This window comes from Poromitra crassiceps, assembly GCF_964638095.1.
Source record: "Poromitra crassiceps genome assembly, chromosome: 14".
Taxonomy (NCBI): Eukaryota; Metazoa; Chordata; class Actinopteri; order Beryciformes; family Melamphaidae; genus Poromitra; species Poromitra crassiceps.
Window position 1 is genome coordinate 44224228 of NC_139633.1, and position 22638 is coordinate 44246865.

At 45.4% G+C, this 22638-nt stretch overlaps 1 protein-coding gene across 1 annotated transcript in view; it reads left to right on the top strand.

Annotated features, from left to right (window-relative positions):
* Positions 1–22638, top strand: part of ubr2 (ubiquitin protein ligase E3 component n-recognin 2) — a gene marked incomplete at its 5' end in the record, with an annotated part of 209586 nt that overhangs the window by 34792 nt on the left and 152156 nt on the right. The window contains 8 exon segments of the mRNA XM_083650803.1: positions 5555–5675; positions 8068–8175; positions 10135–10223; positions 11045–11172; positions 11174–11199; positions 11202–11302; positions 14400–14563; positions 17659–17758. Of these exon segments, the coding sequence (XP_083506929.1) occupies positions 5555–5675; positions 8068–8175; positions 10135–10223; positions 11045–11172; positions 11174–11199; positions 11202–11302; positions 14400–14563; positions 17659–17758 (837 nt within the window).

Sequence of the window (22638 nt, forward strand, 5' to 3'; positions counted from 1 at the left end):
CTCAGCCAGCCGAGCCGACTGCGAGGCTCTGAGCAGAGAAATGGATTCTTCCGCAAACGCGTGCATCACATGGTTTATTTTCCATTGATGCCATTGGTTCCACTCAGTGTTGCCTTCAAATACCCCCCAAAAACGACACGTTATTCACAATAAGCATTGCTGTGCTAAGCTGCGGTCATATTTCTGAGGGGTTTTGAACGCAACACTGAAAATATTTTATCGAAATTACAGCTCATAAATGTATCATCGTTATCGTGGCCGTTTTTTGTGTGAAAATTTTCAACATCGTTTTATCGCCCAGCCCTAGTATCCATACTCATGCTGCACGGCCAACCTGCTCCAGGGCAGGTTAAGTTCAGAGGAAAAGATCAAAACGCATGAAAGACCCACCTTCTGACCAATCAGCTCACTGCAAACAGCGAGTCACCATTCATATACAGTAGGATCCCTATATGAAAAATAGATTGCATTTAAATGAAAATCACAAATGATGGTCTCGACCTAGTTTCAAGATGAAGACCAGACACGCTGCCTCACGCCACACGTAATCTAGAAACATAGCGACCTCAGCATCACATGTAATCCTAGCGCGACAACAAGTGCAGTAATCCCAGAGTGACGCCGTTAATGTCGTCAGGCAGTAGTGACGCACTTGCCTAGGTGACGGCGTTAATGTCGTCAGCGCCGAGGCTATGACGTAGCAGTATTTATAGCCACGCCGAGCCGGGGGGTTTTGCTAAGTCACCGCGCCGGATTGGTCGATCACCCAGCGCCTGCGTAGCGCTGCGGCCACGCCCGGGGGGCGTCGTAAGTCGCCGTGGCGGTGCCGCTGGTCCTCGTCAGCCCACACGGCCTACGTCCGACCAGAGCAGGCCGCCATATCGTCTGCCCAAAGATCTCTCCTCCCCCAGGCGTCACACGGTAAGCACATGGCATCCATTCCTGCATTCCTCGCAATAGCCGTTACTTCGCATTTCATTGGTGGTGGACTCCCCGAATCGGTGTCGATCGAATTGATTAAGCGTTCTGGGTGCCGAGCAGCCCGCAAGTGTTCCGGGTGTCGAGCAGCCCGTAGTCTCCCCACTAATTCAGACCCCAGTGGACTACTCGAAGTGTTCTAGGTGCTGAGCAGCCTGCAAGTGTTCCAGGTGCCGAGCAGCCTGTAGTCAGGGGGGGGGGGCTCAATCCAAATATCAAAACCGAGGGGGCTCAATCCAAATCTCAACACTGAGGCAGCGTCACTAATTCGTCGATCTAATTGATTAAGCGTTCCAGGTGTCGAGCAGCCTGCAAGTGCTCGGCGTTGAACAGCCCGCAACAAATCACTAATTCCGACCACGGTAGACTACTCGAAGTGTTCTAGGTGCCGAGCAGCCTGCAAGTGTTCTAGGTGCCGAGCAGCCTGTAGTCACACCACTAATTCAGACCCCAGCAGACTACTCAAAGTGTTCTAGGGTGCCGAGCAGCCTGCAAGTGTTCCGGGTGCCGAGCAGCCCGTAGTCTCCCCACTAATCCAGACCCCTGGACTACTCAAAGTGTTCTAGGTGCCGAGCAGCCTGCAAGTGTTCCAGGTGCCGAGCAGCCTGTAGTCAGGGGGGGGGCTCAATCCAAATCTCAAAACCGAGGGGGCTCCACCCAAATCTCAACACTGAGGCAGCTTCACTAATTCAGACCTCAATAGACGACTCGAAGTGTTCTAGGTGCCGAGCAGCCTGCAAGTGTTCCAGGTGCCGAGCAGCCTGTAGTCACATAACCAATCCAGCAAGACCTCAGCAGACGACTCGAAGTGTTCTGGGTGCCGAGCAGCCCGCAAGTGTTCTAGGTGCCGAGCAGCCTGTAGTCAGTCAGTTTGGGGGGGGGGTTCAACGCCGAACTATGCCAACGCCGAATTATGCCGTAAGTCGCCGTGCTGCCGAGCCAACCGGCCTGGGGGGTTACGCCGAACTATGCCAACGCCGAATTATGCCGTAAGTCGCCGTGCTGCCGAGCCAACCGGCCGGCGACAAGCGTCGCCTTCCGCCCAGCGCCCCCTGCATCGCGAGGCGAGCAGACCGGTTGGCCTTTCGGGTTTCTCTCTTTTGGGGGGTTCTCCGAGCAGATGCCCTCCCGCCTCAAGAAGAGAGGCATCCTGCCACGGAGTCACTACGCCAAATAATCAGTTGCCATGCTGCCACGCCATCAGAATTAATGCCATACCGCTTCAGGCCATGAATCCTATCATCATGCCATACTTTAATAAAGCTTGCTGATTAACCTTACCCTCTGGTCTCTCATGATTGAAATGATGGTCTCGACCTAGTTTCAAGATGAAGACCAGACACGCTGCCTCACGCCACACGTAATCTAGAAACATAGCGACCTCAGCATCACATGTAATCCTAGCGCGACAACAAGTGCAGTAATCCCAGAGTGACGCCGTTAATGTCGTCAGGCAGTAGTGACGCACTTGCCTAGGTGACGGCGTTAATGTCGTCAGCGCCGAGGCTATGACGTAGCAGTATTTATAGCCACGCCGAGCGCACCACAGTCCCTGTTCCCTGCCCTCTAGCCGCTGCACTAAGCTGATCCAAGCCCTTCTCTGGAAGCCGCGTTTCACCCCACCCACCTCCCCAGTCCACCACCAATGTATTGACTCCCGAAGAATCCCCTACGGGGGGGGGGGGTTCTCCGAGCAGATGCCCTCCCGCCTCAAGAAGAGAGGCATCCTGCCACGGAGTCACTACGCCAAATAATCAGTTGCCATGCTGCCACGCCATCAGAATTAATGCCATACCGCTTCAGGCCATGAATCCTATCGTCATGCCATACTTTAATAAAGCTTGCTGATTAACCTTACCCTCTGGTCTCTCATGATTGAAATAACAATAATAACCATTAACGGTTTGTTGAATTAATCATAGATTGATTGGAGCACTGAAGCCTTGCACTTGTTGTACTTAAAATATATTAAATTAAGCCTACTTACCACACTGGAATATGTTTTTATGCGTCCGCAGGCGATTGCCAGGCCAGAGGCATTATGATATGATATGGTTGTCCGTCCGTTAAAGCGATATCTGAGGAACGCCTTGACGGAATTAAATCAAGTTTGCTTCAAAAGTCGACATGGGTTCAAGGATGAACTGATTTAGATTTTGGTGCTCAAAGTTCAAGGTCACTGTGACCTCACGAACGTCATTTCCAAGATCGTTAACGCGATATCTCAGGAACGCTTTGATGGAATTTCTTCCAATTTGGCTCAAATGTCAACTTGGACTCAAGGATGAACTGATTAGATTTTGGTGGTCAAAGTTCAAGGTCACTGTGACCTCACAAACGCCATTTCCGAGCTCTTAATGCGATATCTCAGGACTGACTGACTGAATTTCATCACATCACATTTTGCTCAAACGTCCACTTGAACTCCAGGAAGAACTCATTACATTTTGGTCAAAGTTCAATGTCACTGTGACCTCACTCACTGTGACCTCACGAACACCATTTTCTGGACAGACATCGATGTCGAGTGCTCACTTGTTGGCGGAGGCATATATCTGTGGTGCACCAAGTGTGTGCAACGGAGCTGAGGCTGATATTGTCATACAGTACATGACAGAAGAATACATCCAAAGCCTACACACAGATGTAATTTATATCTAGGCTACTCGTACCCTATTGATGGGGCAGTAGTATTATAAAAGGCTATTAATTTGCGCATCCACACAAATCGGCAACTTTTTTTGCCACCTGTTCTTCCTGCATTTTGCAGCTGCAACTGTGTTGCTTTTGGCCTATGATGTGATTGAAATATTCATATTTTTTCCAGCATTATAGTTTGTCCTGTATGAAATATGCCACTCTGCTTTCAATGTGTCTACAAACTAGGCTATTTTATCAATGAAAACTATGCCCACAGTGTCAATTCACTTCAGCCGCTTAGTTATTTTATTATTAGGGGTTCAAGCCCCGAAGGGGCTGAAACCCTATTGTTTTTGTGCTGGTTTATTCTTGTCCTTGTTGTCCTTGTTGTTGTTCATCTGCCGTGACGCAAATTCCCGTGAGTTGGTAAATGGCTGAGACCTGAAATTTGGCACAATGACAGATATTGGTAGCTGGTTTCTGCTCAAGAAATGTTTTTTGACCCGACCTGAAGGTGGCGCTATAATTAAAGGTTTTATGTTAAAGGCGATAACTTCCACGCCATTTGTCCGATTTTCAAACTTTCTTTTCCACATGTTCAGGTGAACCTGCTCTACAAACTTGCCATAAGGACCCTAAAGGTCCGTCTGGAAAAATTTTGAGATATTTTGAAAAGTTTGGAAAATACATTTTTGACATCTAACATCTCCTAGACCGTTTGACCGATTTCCACCAAAATCGCCAGGAAGCATCTATGGAGCAAGCTCTACAAATTGGCTTTTTGAAACTTTTGAAATCTACTTTCGTTTCGAAGATATTAACCCTTAAAGTTGCGATAGGGCGTGGCCTCTCAGCTAAATTGTTATAACTTCATGACCGATTAACGAATCTTCACGAAACCTGCTGGAGTTGTTCGGAGATCATCACACACCATGTGTGTCAAATTTTGTCTAATTCGACCAAAAGGGGGCGCCATAAATGGCAGAAATGGGCATGGCCTAACACAGAAAAGGCTGTAACTCTGCACCTGTTTGTCCAATGGTTGCGAAACTTGGCAGATGTATCAAGGGGGATGTCCTAGTCAAAATCAGAAGTTTTGTCATCGTTGGTGAAAGTGGGCGGGTCTATGGTGTAAGCATATAACAGCGGTAAATCAAGTCCATTCGCATAATCGGTTGCAAACTTCTCAGCTTCATCTGGAATGGCATTTCTGGCATGCAATTTCACAATTTGACCAAAAGGGGGCGCCACAGATGTGAAAAGTGGGCGTGGCCTAACACAAAATATGCCATAACTTCACACCCGTTTGAAACTCCCAGGCTGTTTCTCCAAATTTCAAGGAACTTTTTTCCACATGTTCACCTGAACGTGCTCTACAAATTTGCCTCAAGGACTATTAGGTGTTTTGCGCAAGGCTTGAACCCCTGCCATTGCCGCTTGCGGCTATATTTATTAGTATTATTGTTTTAGGGGTTCAAGCCCCGAAGGGCCTAACCCCTAGTGTTTTTGCTCAGATTTTTATGTTTATTATTATTATTTTTCTTTTTCCTCATCAGCTGCGATGCAAATTCCCATGAGTTGTTACATCAGAGACCTGACATTTGGCCCAATGACAGATATTGGTTGTTATTTGATGCTCCAGGAAAAAATTAAAATAAAAATTTGCCCACGGCAGGTACTATAGCAATATTTTGTTTTTAGGTCATTTTAGGTCATTATGACATTATCACCATCACTCTTCCATGTTTTTCTATTGCTGACTTTGCCCAATTGCATGACATTTGCCTGTATGTGAAGTCTTGTTTTGGATGTTAGGGGTTGAGTTTTCTTTTTCTTTTTCTTTTTTTAAGTTTTGGGGGTAAATGGAAATCTGTAGAAAGTCAGAAGAAATAAAACTAACAGTCTCTCTGTCTCTGTCTGTCTGTCTCTCTGTCAGAGGAACACAAGTCGTCAGTCAAAGCCTCTCAGAGTTCAGGTGATGCACTCTTCAGTTGTGGCTCATCAGTGTTTTGCTCTGAAGGCTCTGGGCTGGCTGGGACAGATCCTCAGCTACTCAGGTACAGCTGCTCCTCCTCTCCTCTCCTCTCTGTCTCTCTCTCCTCTCTCTTTTTATGTCTCTCTCCTCTCATCCTCTTTGTCTCCTCTCCTCATCTTTCTCTCCTCCCCTCCCCTCCTCTCCCTCTCTCTTCTTTCTCTTTCTCCTCTCTCCTTTCTCCTCTCAGCAGAGGTGCAGCAGAACTGTTCCGTAAGTCAGTTTTGCTGCTATAATCGTAAGTCGGACAGCTACGGTTAGCTACTGTTAGGACTGTATAATGTTTACAACCAGTTTAATAGTTCAAAAGTCAAGTATCACCTTTCGTTTTATCATTCACTTTATATTTGTCTTTACCAGAGTCATTTAGCATCGCGCTAGGCTAACCCTGAGTTGGTTAGCATGTGTTATGCTAATGAAAATAATGAAGTTAACCCTTTAGAGAATTTTGTTTTTTTTAACCTGGATATCGATACTGATATTAATGTGGGGGGAGGTCTGTGTTTGTGTGTGTCGGGGGGGGTCTGTGTGTGTGTGTGTGTGTGTGGGGGGGGGGGGGTGGTATGAGTCTTGAAACCAGTGATATATATATATATATATATATATATAGTAGGAGTCGGCATTAAAGAGAAAATACCGCCGTTTGCTGTCTTAAAGGAGAATTTCGATTTTTTTTTTACCTGGACCCCTCTCCTCACATTAATTATGATCTGACGACTCACCCAGCGATCTCCGCAGCGTTTCTGGCTGTCCTAGCGTTATTTTGAGATCAATAGCGTCCAAGCCAGTCGCAAAATGGAGCTCCGAGGGGGCCAAGAGACTTGGTGACCGAGATCACGAATGAGGTCATTTGATCCCTGGGAGAGTCCAGGAAACAGCCCGGGGGGAAATATCACTCTGGTGCTTGTTGAGGGATGAGATTATGACGATATGTGGCGAAAACGGGAATAAAAATGGCTATTTACATGCAGGAAAGTCAAGCTGCCACTTGGCCCCCTCGGAGCTCCATTTTACGACTGGCTTGGACGCTATTGATCTCAAAACAACGCTAGGACGGCTAGAAACGCTGTGGAGATCGCTGGGTGAGTCGTCAGATCCTAATTAATGTGAGGAGAGGGGTCCAGGTAAAAAAAAAACGAAATTCTCCTTTAAGACCGCAAACGGTGGTATTTTCTCTTTAATGCCGACTCCTACTATGTATATATATATATATATTTAAGCAATATAGCATGAGAGCAAGTGTGTTGTGGCGAATATATCCCGCTGATAAGCTGTTATCCCACTCGGCCTACGGCCTCGTGGGATAACAGCTTATCAGCGGGATATATGCCACAACACCACGCAGCTCGAGTGCTATATTGCTTTTATAAAACGGTTTCCAAGTATAATAATATAATAATAATAATACTATAAGTCCGACTGGCATGGTATTCTGAGAGTCAGTTGAAACACTACTGTAAGGCGGGACCGCAAGAACGTGCGGGTGATTTGATTGGATCGTTCTGGAGACTGAAGTTGACATTGGCCAATCCTGGCGCTTGCTGAGAAGCTGAGAGCTTTCTGGAAAGCCGACAGGCAGCTCGAGCGCAGCGCTGCATTCTCAGCGCTTGCTGAGAAGCTGAGTGCTTTCTGCAAAGCCCGACACCAACTAACGTTACGGGGTTAAATGCGGGGTTAAATGCGGGGTTAACAGCCTTTTTTTTGCAAAGAAGACATTAGCCCGCATTTATTCTTGTACAAAACATAATTTTCTGCGAAGTATTAGTAAAGTTATAAGCGAAGATCGATTCACAAGGATCTGACAGCTGTCTCCGCCATTTGTTTTTTTTGAAGTAACCAAAGGCTTTTAGTAAGATAGTTGCCATGGCAACCAATAACCCATTTGGAGTGGGTTACTGGATTTATACAATGGCTGTGAACCAATCAGATTGCTTGATTTGAGAGAGCTGTTTTATAAATATATATATATCACTGGTTTCAAGACTCATATCCAACCCCCCCAACCCCCCCCACACACACACACACACAGACAGACTCCCCCCCACATTAATATCAGTATCGATATCCATACCGATATCAAACCTTTCAAACACACCACCACAACAACAACAACAACACAATAGGCAGGAGTCCCACCAAACTAGATTATCAGGCCTCTAGTTAAACAAAAGAACATAACAAAAGGTGTACATAGAAGAGGAGTGAGAGAGACACACCCACCAGGCGAGTGGGAGGAGCATCACAGTGGTAATGTGGAAACAACATGGATGCTACAAAGATGTTTGTGTTATTGCCCAGAGCGTATGACAACACGTTGAAGTGGTTTCCACTTTTTTCTTTGTTAATGTAATAATCTAATCTAATGTGTGTTTATCCACACTGTTCTAACCCAGCTCACTGTGTGTGTGTGTGTGTAGATGGCCTCAGGAGGATCTTGTGTCAGGTGGGTCTGCAGAATGGCCCAGAAGGAGAGAACTCCTCACTGGTCGACACTCTGATGCTCTGTGACTCCAAGATGTGGAAAGGTGACCTGTCACTCTGTCTCTAGCTGTGTTTCCATTACAGTTTTTCGCAAAATAATTGCGATATTTCTACAACTTCGACAAAGTACGGTACAATTGCGACTTGCAGGCGTTTCCATTGAAGTTGAGTTTGGTCTGACGGCGCGCACACCTGAACGCAATTCCCCATTACCAGCAGCTGCCACAGTGATTACGCACGGGGATCTGCCCCATATCCCGTCCCCTGCATGCTCAAATCCAACCAATGGTCAATGCAAATCACAACATGAAGTTACAACGCATATAAACGAGCCTGATTATCAATTCAAAAGAAAATCAGTGGCAACATGTTGCTGGCTGCGGTTAATGCAGTGAGCGCGACAGGCAGAGGAAAAAAGGAAATCAAACTGGTCCGATTTAGAGATGGAGGGGAAAAAGGCTGATTTGGTGCAATAATCAGAATGTCGTATTATAATTATAACATTGCACCTGAAACATGTATTACTCACTGTATTCACTTCAGTCAGCAGCACCGCACTGGTGTGTGCTTTTCATCCCCTCATCTCGCCGCTGTGCCAAATGCGCACACACAGGCAGCCTGTCACCATGGATCGATTTCTGCCATTAAACATGATCTATTTTCCCCGGCTCCGCTTTTGCACAACACTCGTCTTTCTGCTAGGTAGTGTTGCTTCAAAGTTTTCCACTTGCTGCGGAGGTTTTGCCACGGCTTATCGAACCCTTTCTCCCTCATTTTCCTTTCATTTTCCGCTCCTTTTCCAAAGGAGAAGATGGGTCACATGACGTGCAAATGCGGAAAATGTGTTTCCATTACACTTTTGCGATAAACTGCTATATCGACACGTCTGAAAAACCACCTCATGAGAGCGCAAAAACGTTTTGCGATATTTGGGAGGTTTTTTGAAATTTACGTGTTTCCATTACCCGATTTTTATTGCGATATTTAGATTTTGCGCATTTCTGAGGGTAATGGAAACACGACTTCTGTCACCATAGCCTCTTCTAAACATGAAGTCTGGATCATGTCCGGCTAGCCAGAGCAGGATATTTTCCGGTTTTACCTTTCTAGACATGAGCAGTCTGTGTTTAGAAACAGCTGGAAATGGTCCGTATTCTCTCTGCCGGGGGGAGGGGGTGTGGTAGCATGTATCGATAACAAGAAATGTGATATGGAAACAGCTTTAGCGAATCTGTAACCAAACTCCATTCAAAAACATGCCGTATTAACAGAGGATCCATTCCGACCATTCAGGCAATAACGAGGGGTGGCAATGTGCCAAAAATGAGTGCTGGCCTTTGTTACATAAAGCCGCCCAGTCAAAATAGTGGTCGCACCGTCATCAATCACTGTGGGTGATTTATTTTACAAGTGGCATTCAAGTCATATCTGACTAGTTTTCAATTTATTTCTCCCCACAAAAGTTAGGCTAGGCCTATGTCTCGATATAGGCTGTCAGCTCCTCTCATCGACATAACCAAATAGGCTCCTCTCCGCAGCTGTGTTAGCTTGGACGCTCACAGTCACACAACACTGGCTGCCTCAAATGGCTGCCTCACACAATACTTGGCTGCATCCAACTTGAGAAAACTTTTCAGCCCCTCCTGGAGAGAATCTTTCTCAGAAGAGACTAACGTTAGCGACAAATCTGGAGACTTTTTCTGACATGGGAATGATGGGATTAACATTACCAGCAAGCAGCAGTAAAAGCAGGCAATGACGATAGCTGGGTAAGTCCCGCTAGCATCGATGCTAAGTTAGCAAAGTACAGCGAGAGCACAGCTGAAGCACATGGCTATTATTATTAATGTGGATGTTAACGTCCATATTAATTAGCCATGTGCTTGCGCGATGACAATGTGTATTGGCGATGTCAAAGGGTGGCGATTGTCAGTTTACTGTCTCTTCAGGATCTCTGTTAAAAAGGGCTTCTCTCTCTGTCTCTCTCTCTCCCTCTCTCTCAGGAGCAAGGAATGTGTACCACCAGCTGCTGATGAACAGCCTGCTGATGGATTTGAAGTACAAGAAGCTGTTTGCCATCCAGTTCGCCAAGGTAACTGATGCGATGCTGCTCACTGAACAGTAATCCAGGATTTCCCGTCTGGGTGGAAATCGGCTGGTTAGTTGCTAGCTGGATTTCCTGTCTGCCTGGAAACTAGTCTCCTAAAACAGATGCGTTCGCTCCTGCAATTTGCAAATGCTCGCACCAACCCGTCTATACTTCCTGCAGGGGCAAGTTGGTCAAAACGGAAAGGGAACCTTTAGGCGGGACATCCGCTCATTAGTCCAATCAGAGTCCAATAGTTCGCAATGGATATAAGGCAGGTACATCCGCTGAAAGCGGGCACATCTGCTAATTTCTCTAATCACCTGCCTCGGTTTTGTTTACATGTGTCGTGATTGAGCGAATATCATCTAACTTCCTGAAGCATTTTGTTTGTCTCTGGCCAAATTTTAACAGCCTGAAGTACAGACTGTCTCAGGCTTGAAAGACTAGCTGTAAACGGGCTGCTAAATTTCCCGCCCGACTGGTTAGTTTCCCACCCAGCTGGTTAGTTCTCCTGCCTGGCTGGTTAGTCTCCCGCCCGGCTGGTTAATTTTCCATCGGGCTGGTTAGTTTCCCATCAGGCTGGTTAATTTTCCATCGGGCTGGTTAGTTTCCCATCAGGCTGGTTAGTTTTCCATCAGGCTGGTTAGTTTCCCATCAGGCTGGTTAGTTTCCTGTCTAGCTGGAAAATTGCGGATTAGTTTTCCACTTGGCTGGAAACCAGCTTTAAACCGCCTGATTAGATTTGGAGGTGTTGCCCGCCAGCCAACGGGCAACACCCCCAACTCTAAGCAGCTGGTGACCCGGACGTGACTGTCCCCCTCCAGAACTACAGACGCCTCCAGACAGATTTTATGGAGGACGACCACGAGCGAGTAGTGTCAGTGACCTCTCTGTCTGTACAGCTCTTCACCGTCCCCACCATGGTGAGTACTGCTCTCTCTCTTCACCCCTCTCTCTCTCTCTCCTCCTCCTCTGGCTGATAGAACTATGAGCGTTTGCAGAGCGACTATGTGAAAGATGACCATGACCGCGAGTTCTCCATCACTGACCTGTCAGTGCAAATGTTCACCGTCCCCTCGCTGGTGAGTAGGCTTTGTCACTGTCTGTAGATCAATTACATCTATAGATCAGTGGTTCTCCAACTTTTTCACGTAAAGGACCCCTAAACTGACACAAATTAGACCCCATCTGATAAGGTTTTTGCTTTTAGATGTTTTATTACTGAAAGTGTATGAGAACTTTGGCCAAAACGCGCCTACATTCTGTCATTGTGTTACTTGAAAATAAATGATTACCCTTTTTGCTGGGGACCCCCTGGAACCCCCTCAAGGACCCCTGGGGGTCCCGTACCCCACTTTGAGAACCACTGGTATGGATCACCAGGATAAATCTATAGATGCATGCAGGCACAACTCATAGATCTATAGTTATAGGTGCAATGTATACGTTTTCCCCAGACGCTCCAAACTAGAGGCCTTCACGGGTCCAAAATCACGGACCCGGACCCTAATGGACCCGGAGAATTTGTGCCCGAACCCGTAATGGACCCGTCTATTATTAGACATCTGAGACCCGGTCCCGTTCAGAACCGATAAATGTCGGACCCGGACCCGGAGTGGACCCGTCTATTATTACAAATCTGAGACCAGGCCCCGTTCAGATCCGAGAAATACCGAGGCAGAGACTAGTGGTGTCGACGTCAAAGTTGCTTGTTAACTGCTACAAGTTGTATATCAAATGAAACTTTGTGCATCTTTATTAACTAACGTTATAGCATTCTCCCCTGGTTGATGCTGCCTAACGCTAGTTAGATAGTACAGTGGCAGTCTCTCTATGCTACCGCCGTTCCTTCGCCCAAAAACACACACAACAGCGCTAGAAACAATCACATGTTGTGACTTGTGTACTCACCATGCGATCATCGAATAATAATCCAAAAGTACGGGAAACAGTCATCTTCAATTAAATCCATAGCGAGAGGAGCCAGCAAGAGGGTTACCTCTCTGCAATGAAAATCACTTCCTCGTTTGCCTGAGGCACATGTGTGCGCATGTGTACGCATGTGGTCACATGCGCCTCATGTAAACGAGGAAGTAATTTTCATTGCAGATGGGAACGCTCTTTGCTAGTTATTTTCTCTATGGATTTACTTGCAGTTTGTGACAACAAGCCTCACGTGTGCTGTTTTGATGCGTTTCTCTCATGATCAGTGCTGATCGCCGGGTCCACTCGGGTCTTTTTGGACCCGACATTTCACTGTCAGAGCCCCGAGACCCGTCACAATCGCTACCGGAACCGACCCAGACCCGGAGGCACTTCTTTTGAATGGACCCAGACCCGGCCGGGTCCGGGTCGGAACCTCGGGTATTCGGGGGGTCGGGCATACCCGAAGACCTCTACTCCAAACCAATGGGGGCATTTCACCTCCATTTCACCCTCCTCCATAGGAAAACAATGCACTGCACTTTTCTATGCTTTTAGCTAGATTGAGAATTCAAATTAGCCCGACATGGTTTGAAAGCTACTGACAGGCTGGGGTACATCACCTAATCGTACATCATCTATATTAATCACATTAGTAATGTAACTGAGCGATCTGGTGTCGTCTGTTACAGTAATGTTAGCTCAAATGCTAACCATTTAATGTATGTGGATGGAGAATGTTAGTTCCATTAGCACCATGTTCCGGGTCAAATAACACAGGTTTTTGTAGTCTAACCTAGTTTGTTATTGGATTATTCAATCTATCTAACCAAGTAGGTTCCATTTGATAGATTTGGTAGTTTATTCCATGGCAATCTGGGAAACCAGAGTCTATTTTTATTTGAAAAATAGACTCTGTGACAGCCCTACCTTTTTCCCCAGCTTCCTGTACAGAGCGCCTCTCTTGCCACCGTCACTTCCTTTTCCACGTCCGGTTCTTATAAAGTTAACGCAAAAACACACTGCATAGAAGACGTCAACTCGTCTCACAACAACAGTGGAAAATTACTGGAGGTGTAGTTGTGACTAGTAGTATCGCCAAAGTCACGGCACAAATTGCTATTCAGACTGTAAACAGTGGAGCACGGACACGGAACAGGAAGTGTCACCCTTTAACATGCTAGACATACAGTAGGCTTGGGCAATATCCAAAATTTTATATTTAATATTGAGATGTAGTCCTGCCAAAATATTGCAATACATGCCATTATCGGCGGGATGGTGGATTTGAAAGATGTTAATAATTATCATTGCATTTGATGTTTCAGGTCCACATACATTACATAATGATTAGTAGTATGAATACTATGACTAAAGGACAGGGGTTGATATATGCTGTTCACTTCCTTTCTTTAGCAATAAATAGAGAGCCAAAGTTAACCTTTCTCGGGGTACCAGCGTGTGAACAAAATTGAATGGAGTTGAACGGTGAGAGACAATACTTTTTTGATCCTGTTTGAATTGTGCCACGGGGTGCACATGTAAAATTTTGCCAATTTAAAAGATAACTTTTCATGTCAAGAAAATTGCATTTTGTTGTAAGGTTTAGTTTTGTCAATCGACTACATCCTCGTGTCGCACAATATACGTCACACCATCAACAACAAGGACTGGCAGGGGAGATGTCACTTATGTGTGTAGTCTTTCTGATTTATAACTTATAGTGCCACAGTTTTACCACAAACTGCGACTTTCTTGACATGCATACAGTTATCTTTTAAATGGACAAAAGGTACCTTTGTACCCCATGGCACAATTCAAAAAAGTTCATCTCTCGCCGTTCACCCCCATCCATATTTTTTTTCACACACTGGGATCCAGAGAAAGGCGGGAAGTGACGTTCACTTTCGCTCTCTATACAACACTCTGAACAGACCAATAATGTACAGTAAGCTGTGAAATAAGGGTTGGCAGCAGGGAAGACTGTCTGCAAAACTGTCCAAAACATTTAAAACATTTCCAAAAATAAAACAAATACATTGCGATATTCTGCAGATATTGTGATATTCAATATTATCAAAAATCGGCCTAAGCCTACTATACAGCACCTTGTAGCAGTTGTCACTGAGTCAGTGGTTAGATGTTAGTGAAGCCAGTGCAGCGTGGCTTTAGGACTGAATCCCACCGTGTTCCTGTGGTCCATCAAGGTGTGTGTGTACGTCCGCGCACGTGTGTGCACCTGTCTGTGTGTCTCAGGCCCGCATGCTGATGGTAGAGGAGAACCTGATGACCACCATCATCAGGACGTTTGTGGACCACCTCCGTCACCGAGACCTTCAGGGCCGCTTCCAGTTCGATCGCTACACCGCCCAGCAAGCCTTCAAGTTCCGCCGCGTCCAGAGCCTCATCGGAGACCTCAAGTACGGCCTAGTTAGACTAGTTATCATCTAGTTAACATGGTCCAGAGACTCATTGGAGACCTGAAGTACAACCTAGTTAGACTAGTTAACTCATTGAGTGCCAGCCACTTTTGGAGAACAGTGCCAGAGTTTCAGAGCGTTTTCAGTGATTTCTGTTCAGTGCCCACAGAATATTGTGTGATATTACTATGTAAACACCTAACACGCACAAAGAACGAGGAGACTCTATTGTATCATCAGCAAAAAAAAGTTTATTGATACCATTTTCCGTTCTTTAGTTATCAGCCGGAGAAGATAGGTTGTTTTGAGCAAAAAGAGACGTTTCAAATTAGAAGCTGAGATATTCAGCCTTTTGTGAAATGAAGCATTTCAAGCACATTCACTGACTCTGAAGCTAATATTTTCTGATGTGACACCTCAAAAATAATTTCCTTCAATAAAACAGTGAAAACAAAGGAATTTTGTTTGGCCAAATAATATTTTTTAGCTGCAACCAGCAGCGCTGGCCCCTGCGTGCGCAGACCCTACACCTTCTTGCTGGTCTTGATTTACTGCTGGTGGGCATCATATATTCTAGCTTGTTTGCCTGTCTCTGTCCATCGAGCCTGCTGTCTGGGTCTGTGTTTACTGTCAATGGTTGTATGCTGCCCTGTGTGCCCCACCCCCCTCCTCCTCCGTGGGAGTGTCTCTGGTGACTCTGCTGCGTTTGCTCTGCGTTTGCTCTGCACTGAGAAGTGCGCTGCACCCCGCTTTTTCACAGCGTGTCGCCGGCTCCCAGCTGAGAATAATGTAACTTTTCAGAAAGACGCTGGTGTCGGCAACTAAATCATATGGAGGGGCTATCGCAGCGGAGACGGAGGGGCTCAATTGTGGCAGCAGATTGACTGCTGTTCACAGGCACAGCTAACGTTATCCTTCATGCATATCGATGCATACCGATGCCGTTTCCGTTTCCATAACGACTTCTCTGTTTTTTACTCAACTTTCTCTAATCTGGAGAGCACTGTCGCCACCTAATGGGTCGGTAAAATAGGTTATACACATTCAACATGCCCCAAAATTTTACAGGAGATGGATCTGGCTTTGATCCACGTCCCACCGTCAAAAAACGCAATTGACGACAATCGTCGTCATTGGCACTCTACGTTAGTATTCGAATTGACGTCGATTGTCGCCATTGGCACTCAATGAGTTAACATCTAGTTAACATGGTCCAGAGACTCATTGGAGACCTCAAGTACGTCCTAGTTACACTAGTTAAAGGAACACGCCAACATTTTGGGAGATTCGCCTATTTGCTATGAGTGACCTGTCACTCATTCAATTTCAACCCGCCTTAAAAAACCAGCAGTGGCTGTGAAGCGGCACAGACTCACTTATGTAGTATGCGGAGCGCATCAATTCAACGTAATATTTGAGTCTGGAGAGAGACTAACGCGGAAGTAACGTTAAACCCGGCAATGGATTTGCTTCGGAAATGACCATTGTGATTTTGGATTATTATTTCATCACGTGGTGAGACCTCAAGTACGGCTTAGTTAACATCTAGTTAACATAGTCCAGAGTCTCATCGGAAAGCTCAAGTATGGCCTAGTTAACACAATTAACTGGACAAAGAGTGACGTTATGCTGTTATGATGTCTTCACTCCCAGTTTCCTGGAGAATCTCCCATTCAAACTTGCTAAGGATCGCCTCACCTATCTTTCTGACCATACCCAGAGATCCTAAACTAATATTTAAGTTGAATCTTGGTAATTTTGTTTCAAAGCTTAAAGGGATACTCCACTTTTGTGGGAGTCTAGCTCATTTGCCACATCCCCCCCGACATAACCAAGATACACCATGCCTTACAGACACTGTCTGCACAGTTTACAGTGAGCTACAGTCGTGAAGTTAGTAATTATCGCCATAGAATGGAGGCTAATCGTACAGCTGTTAAAAATCCGCCAAAACGCACATCTCACTGCGCCAAAATACATGTTGTGCTTCGGGTACTCACCACATGATGAAATATGAATCCAAAATGCACATAATCTGTCTTTTTGGAAGAAAAAGAGGTCGGCGGCCATGTTTGGAAAGTAGTACCGGCTACCTCTTCACCTCCTTTTCAATTGTGGTTGACGGACATGATCTCTGTTATACGGATGGAGACTCGAGTTCCTGATAACCAACTCACTTAAAACAATTTGAACTATCTGAGACCCGTTTCTAGCCTACCTCGATGATGTTAGGGGCAATGGGTGACAAGCCCGGCTGGTTTCTCATGGACCCCTCGCGTGGGATCCCATGCGTCTCTTATAAGCACATAATCACCTTATGTGGCTGGTAGCACCACGTTGTAATATTGAAGGTTGATGTTTGTATGTTTTTTCTTTCTTTTCTTTTCCTGTGTGGGAGTCCATTTGTCTGTTTTGTTTTGTGTAGGCTACTGTAATTTCTTTTAAATAAAATATTGGAAAGAAGTATGGCCTAGAGTAGACTGACTAGATGACATCTAGTTAACATAGTGCAGAGCCTCATCGGAGACCTCAAGTACGGCCTAGTTAGACTAGTTAACATCTAGTTAATAGTGCAGAGCCTCATCTGATACCTCAAGTATGACCTAGTTAGACTAGTAACTACTAAGTAGATGTTCTGAACATCTAGTTCAGGGGTTTTCAAAGTCTGAGACTGTGGGCCTTCCCCCAGACAAAGCTTGGACATACTGTAGGTTCCCCCATCGCTCAATTCCTGGATGCCTATGATCGTGGGAACAAACTCAACCAAACTACTGCATCTCTGAACTCACTCTTCAACTAAATCACACACACTATTCTATGTGATCTCTTTTGATAACTAATGTAATAATGGATGTGATATTTTTTCACTTTCATTCACTGAGCCTCTCCTGAAACTGCTTGGAGCCCCCCCGGGGAGGCGCTTCTCCCGCTTTGAAAACCTCTGATCTAGTTAATATTGCAGAGCCTCATCGGAGACCTAAAGTACGGACTAGTTAGACTAGTTAAAGCTGAGAGCAGAACGACTTCAGAGTTATGGTAGTTATTGAGGTGAACATGGTTTTATCTGATAGTTATTGATAATGTGTTTTGTGCAGGTACGTGCTGATCAGCCGGCCCACAGAGTGGAGCGACAGACTCCGAGAGAAGTTTCTAGAAGGTCTGGACGCTTTTCTGGAGCTGCTCAAGTGCATGCAGGTACATGAAGAAACCAGGGACGATAATCCATAATGACCTGCTTTCTCATAACTGATACCAATAAGATAACCCATAATTTCACATGTTTGTATTTGAAAAATAAGTTAATAAGCTGTAGTTTCTGGACAGCCGAGGGTCGGAAAGGCTAAGATTCAGTGAGCGAAGATGGCTGAGGTAATATTCCGTAGCTTGGACCTCACCAAATCTAACTGACATGACTATTGTTAACACACACAAAAAGAACACTTCTGACTCTTCAAATTTATTTTTTCTAGTTCATCAATTTCATCAAAAAACTTCACTAACTTACTTTATTTTTTATAGAGCATTTAGCAGTCAAATTAGACATGTCGGTGTATTAAATACATGTTCTTAGTTGTGCATTACTCAATAACATAATAAACAAAGGCTTTTATAGAAGTCGAAGCCTCTGGCTGCTTAGTCAGCAGATAAAACACAATGAGAAAAGACTGATAGTAGACTGGCCCCTATCGCATTTTTATGCTTAAAGGAACACGCCAGCATTTTGGGAGATGGGCCTATTTAGTGCAGGAACCAACACCCACAACATTTTGAGAAACCCCTACCCGGGGTAGAACATGACATGACATTGTTTTTTAATAACTTGGACATGTCCCTTTCACACAAAGGATTGTCATAAATTTTATCTTTACTGCAAACGTCATTAAAGTCATCAATGAAGTGATGCACCACATAGGCAAAAAGTGCAAAAATGCCTCCCCTGAAAGAGAGAATACCAAGTCAATCCCACATAATGTTCTACCTACTGGTTGTATTTACATCATATTTACACTGATGGTCTACAGGTAGTGTCCCTACACTCCAAAGCAACCAGAATGTCAAAATATTGTTCTATTGTGATTCAGCAGTCTTTTATATAAAAAGGCTTTATATTGGCAGAAATATCAAAGTAAATTTTTCTGAGAAATACTCCTAATCCTCATCTAATAATGCTGTAATCAGTACCCAATTATGCTAATAATTCATTTCAGGTAGTTACTGACATTGTCTAATCAAAAACAAAAACTAATAGTTTGTCATTGAGCACTATTATTATTATTCTTTAGCAGTTTAGCAGGACAAATAGTTATAAAGTCTGGAAACGGTATGGATTTCTTTCATTGAAAATGTGTAGGACCCCTACAACTAGCAGGGTTCTATACAAATATCCTCCATAAATAAATAATCTATCGGTACATGCATAATAAACTGCAAATAAGAATACAAACGCAAATCTCTTTCTTAAAAAAAATCCTTCTCAATCTGCTTTCTACAGGTGCTACTACTAAAAGTTGTAGCTGTCTTAAACCCCTTTTAGACTGGTCAAAAATCCCACTAATATCCACAAACTAGTGGCATTTTCGTCAGTCTAAAAGTTCCCAAGCCCGATAGAGCAACCCTGCAAGTGAGGTGGGTTTTTACGCTGCAGCTCTGCTCTGGCTGGCGATATAAATCTTGGCGGTGGTCCAACCCGTGAGTTGCCGGCCCTTTTCCAGCGCGAGTCATTGAGATTCAGTTGTTCCCACATGCTGAAATTTGACTTTCTTGCCGAGAGAAAAGTGTCTCTCGTCGTCATGCACGAGTGCACCCCACAAAGCTCACAGACCAGCCCCAGGCACATAGACTGCGTCAAGCCAGCCAGAATGTAAGTAGGTCGTCCGCTTTAGCTCTTTCAAAATAAATCCCTCGTTGTAACGTTCACATTTTGAGTAATGCTTTACAGCTTCACTATTATGTAATCTTAACATCAAAATCAGTATTTTGATACAATGTTTGCTGCTTCGTTTGTTGAAACACCTTTTTCTCTTCCAACGTGCATCAGTGAGGCTATTTAATTGTTTAAATTACATTAGTTTGACATTTTTATCCGGAAGTTTTAATTTTGTTTTGGCTGGCCTGACACTGGCAGCCGTGAGAGAAGGGAAAAGGGAGGGGGAAGAGACAGCCCGCAGCCGTGGAGAAATGCGGGTTGATAGTGCGATAATAAAAGTTTAAAAGGCTATGCTGCTGCTGCTACCCCCTGCTGCTTTCCTGGGTAACAAAAACACGTGTACTAGTGGGACTTTTGATGTAAAAAATGTATTAGATTGTGTTGCAAAGTTGATTTCTCTACTGTTGACAAAATGTGATATTGTGTCGCTTTGGATAAAAGCATCTTCAAAATGATGTAATGTAAATGACGTAATGCAGTGTGTAGTACACTGTAGAGTGTTTAAATTATGCAGATAGGGTGTTGCTGCAGCTAAAATTGAGTTTGCAATAGAGGTGGCTATGTGAAATGTCACTCAAGGTAGAATTCTGAAGCGTTTTCCACTGGAGATGCACATGGGATGTTGAACTGGTTGACCAGCGAGCCTGGCTGGTTGGCGTCGATGTTGACCACCTAGCTGGCTGAGTGGATGCTGGTGAAGATCCACACTAGACAGAGAGGAGAGAGAACAGAGGTGACAGGCAAAATTTAACTTTTTTGTCCACCGGCCAAATGGCTAGTAATTGTTCAAATTTTACCAGCCACTCAATACATTACCATTGTTTGTTTGTTTTTGCTGGTGATTTTAGCAAGTCTACTACTTGCATATTTTACCAGCATTTGGCTGGTGCTAATGTTGTGCCCTGGTGACATGTTTTGACACAATAGCACAAGGCTGGCTGACTAAATAATTAAACAAGGCTAGATTGAAACCTAGCATATGGCCAGCGCGGAAAAGCATTGACGAGCATGTTGGTTGTAGCAGGCAGCGGGGTTGTTAAACATTTTGCTATATAATTCGAGATTTTCCTTTTCTCTTTTTTGTGCTGCAGATTTCTACTTCTACTTCAAAGAACTTAACATACACCTGTAGATTACTGTCAAAAGTGCCACAACTGGCAATTGTCAGACCATACATTTTACATTCATCTTATTTCGAAAAAGCATTGACAGGAAGTCTTCTCCTGAGACCAGCTACTACCATTTAGATACTGAGAAGAACGTTCTCAATGTTATTATTGTCATACAGAAACATCATTTGTATTGTATAGCTTTGTTTAAATGCTTAGTTTATTGTTTTTAATGTGAAAAATAATAATTTGTCAGTGGCTTCTGTGTGCGCTCTACTTGTGCAGAATCATTCTTTTACTTTAAAAACCATCCACAGTCTAATATTCGCAAGCGCCTGGTAGTATCTTCTTGACGCTGGTCCCAGGGATTCCGTTAGCCGGTAATAGCCGGCTTTGAGCCGGTATTTGTTGCCGTGGGCCGGCAAATTAAAAGGTCGCCAGCTCAAGTGGCCGGCTGAAAATACGCCAGATAAATAAATTCCTTATATAAAATAGCCTAATATTGTGTGGCCTATAACCTAAGTGATGTTGCCAATAAGCTACAACTTAATGTTTTCCGCCCCCTGTATGTTGAGTGTTGGTGAAAAACAAAAATATAGCAGATGCTTTCTTTACTGTAGAGTGCCATTTAAAAGCCGCACAAGCAGCATCAGTCCCGCCGGCCAGCGCTGGACCCGCTGGGAGGAAACACACAGGAGGAAACGTTAGGGTTGTGCTACAACCCAGGTTTTACGAGTGAGAACGAGAGCTCTCACTAGTGCCTACAACACTGCATAGCAGCACTATGGAAGACTGTCATTTTGCTCCAAAATTACTTTTCATTAAAACCGACCACCCAGCCATAGGTGGCGTGGTGCCCCCCTAGGGCTGACTTGGCCACCCACCTCACCCACGTGACTACGTCATGTCCTGTCAGCCCCAGGGTCCGCCACTCATTTCTTCCAGCCAGCTGAGATACGACGCACCCCGTGACGCATCGACGCAGCAAGGCTAGTGAGAGCTCTCGTTCTCACTCGTAAAACCTGGGTTGTAGCACAACCCTAACGTTTTACTTCATTTCGAACTCAAGCTCTCACTAGTGCCTTAATTCAACCGACCTTGCTGCCGGGAGCACCCCACAGGGCGACCCGAAAGGCACCGGTGAACCACGGCCATATGGCAACGTTTATGCCTAACCGTCTGACATATTAGAGTGGCAACGATACTACTTTCTTGCCACCGACAGCACCGCGTGCGCGAACTGCGAACCGGACACGTCGAGACTGTAGTACCTAACAAAAGTGTGATGAGAGGACCATGAGGCCGCGGCACACATGTCCTCCACCGAAACACCACGCAACAACGCAGAGGATGTCGCAACACCTCGCGTAGAATGCGCCTTGATACCCTCCGGGGGAACCTTGCCCACGGCAGAGTATGCCAACGCGATCGCCTCCACTATCCAGTGTGATAGGCGATCCTTGGAGAGGGGTCCACCCCGGGCCTTTTGCCCAAAGCAGACCAACAACTGGTCTGTAACACGTAATGCACGCGTCCTGGCCACATAGGCCGAGAGCGCCCTTACGGGGCACAGCGTATGCAAGCGTCTCTCCTCACCCGAACTGAACGGCGGGGGACAGAATGCTGATACGTCTATGACCATAGACCTATAGCTGGCATAAATATTCTTGGGCTGGTAAGCCGGGTTAGGTCGCAACGTAACCCTGCGGCCATCATCCCCAAAAACCATACAGGCCTGCTGCACCGAGAGGGCGATCAGGTCACTGACTCTCTTTCCTGACGCTAAGGCCAGCAGCAGCGCAGTCTTTAAGGACAGAACCTTTAAATCGGCGGAGTCCAAGGGCTCAAACGGATGACCCGTTAGCCTGTCCAGCACCGTAACCAGGTCCCATTTGGGGAAAACGCACCGTGATGGCGGGCACAGTTTACGCGCCCCCTTCATGAAGCGTGAGACCAAAGGGCAAGCCCCAACGGGGCTCCCTTCAATTCCCATGTGGCAAGCCGAGATCGCGGCTACGTACACCTTAAGCGACTGCGGG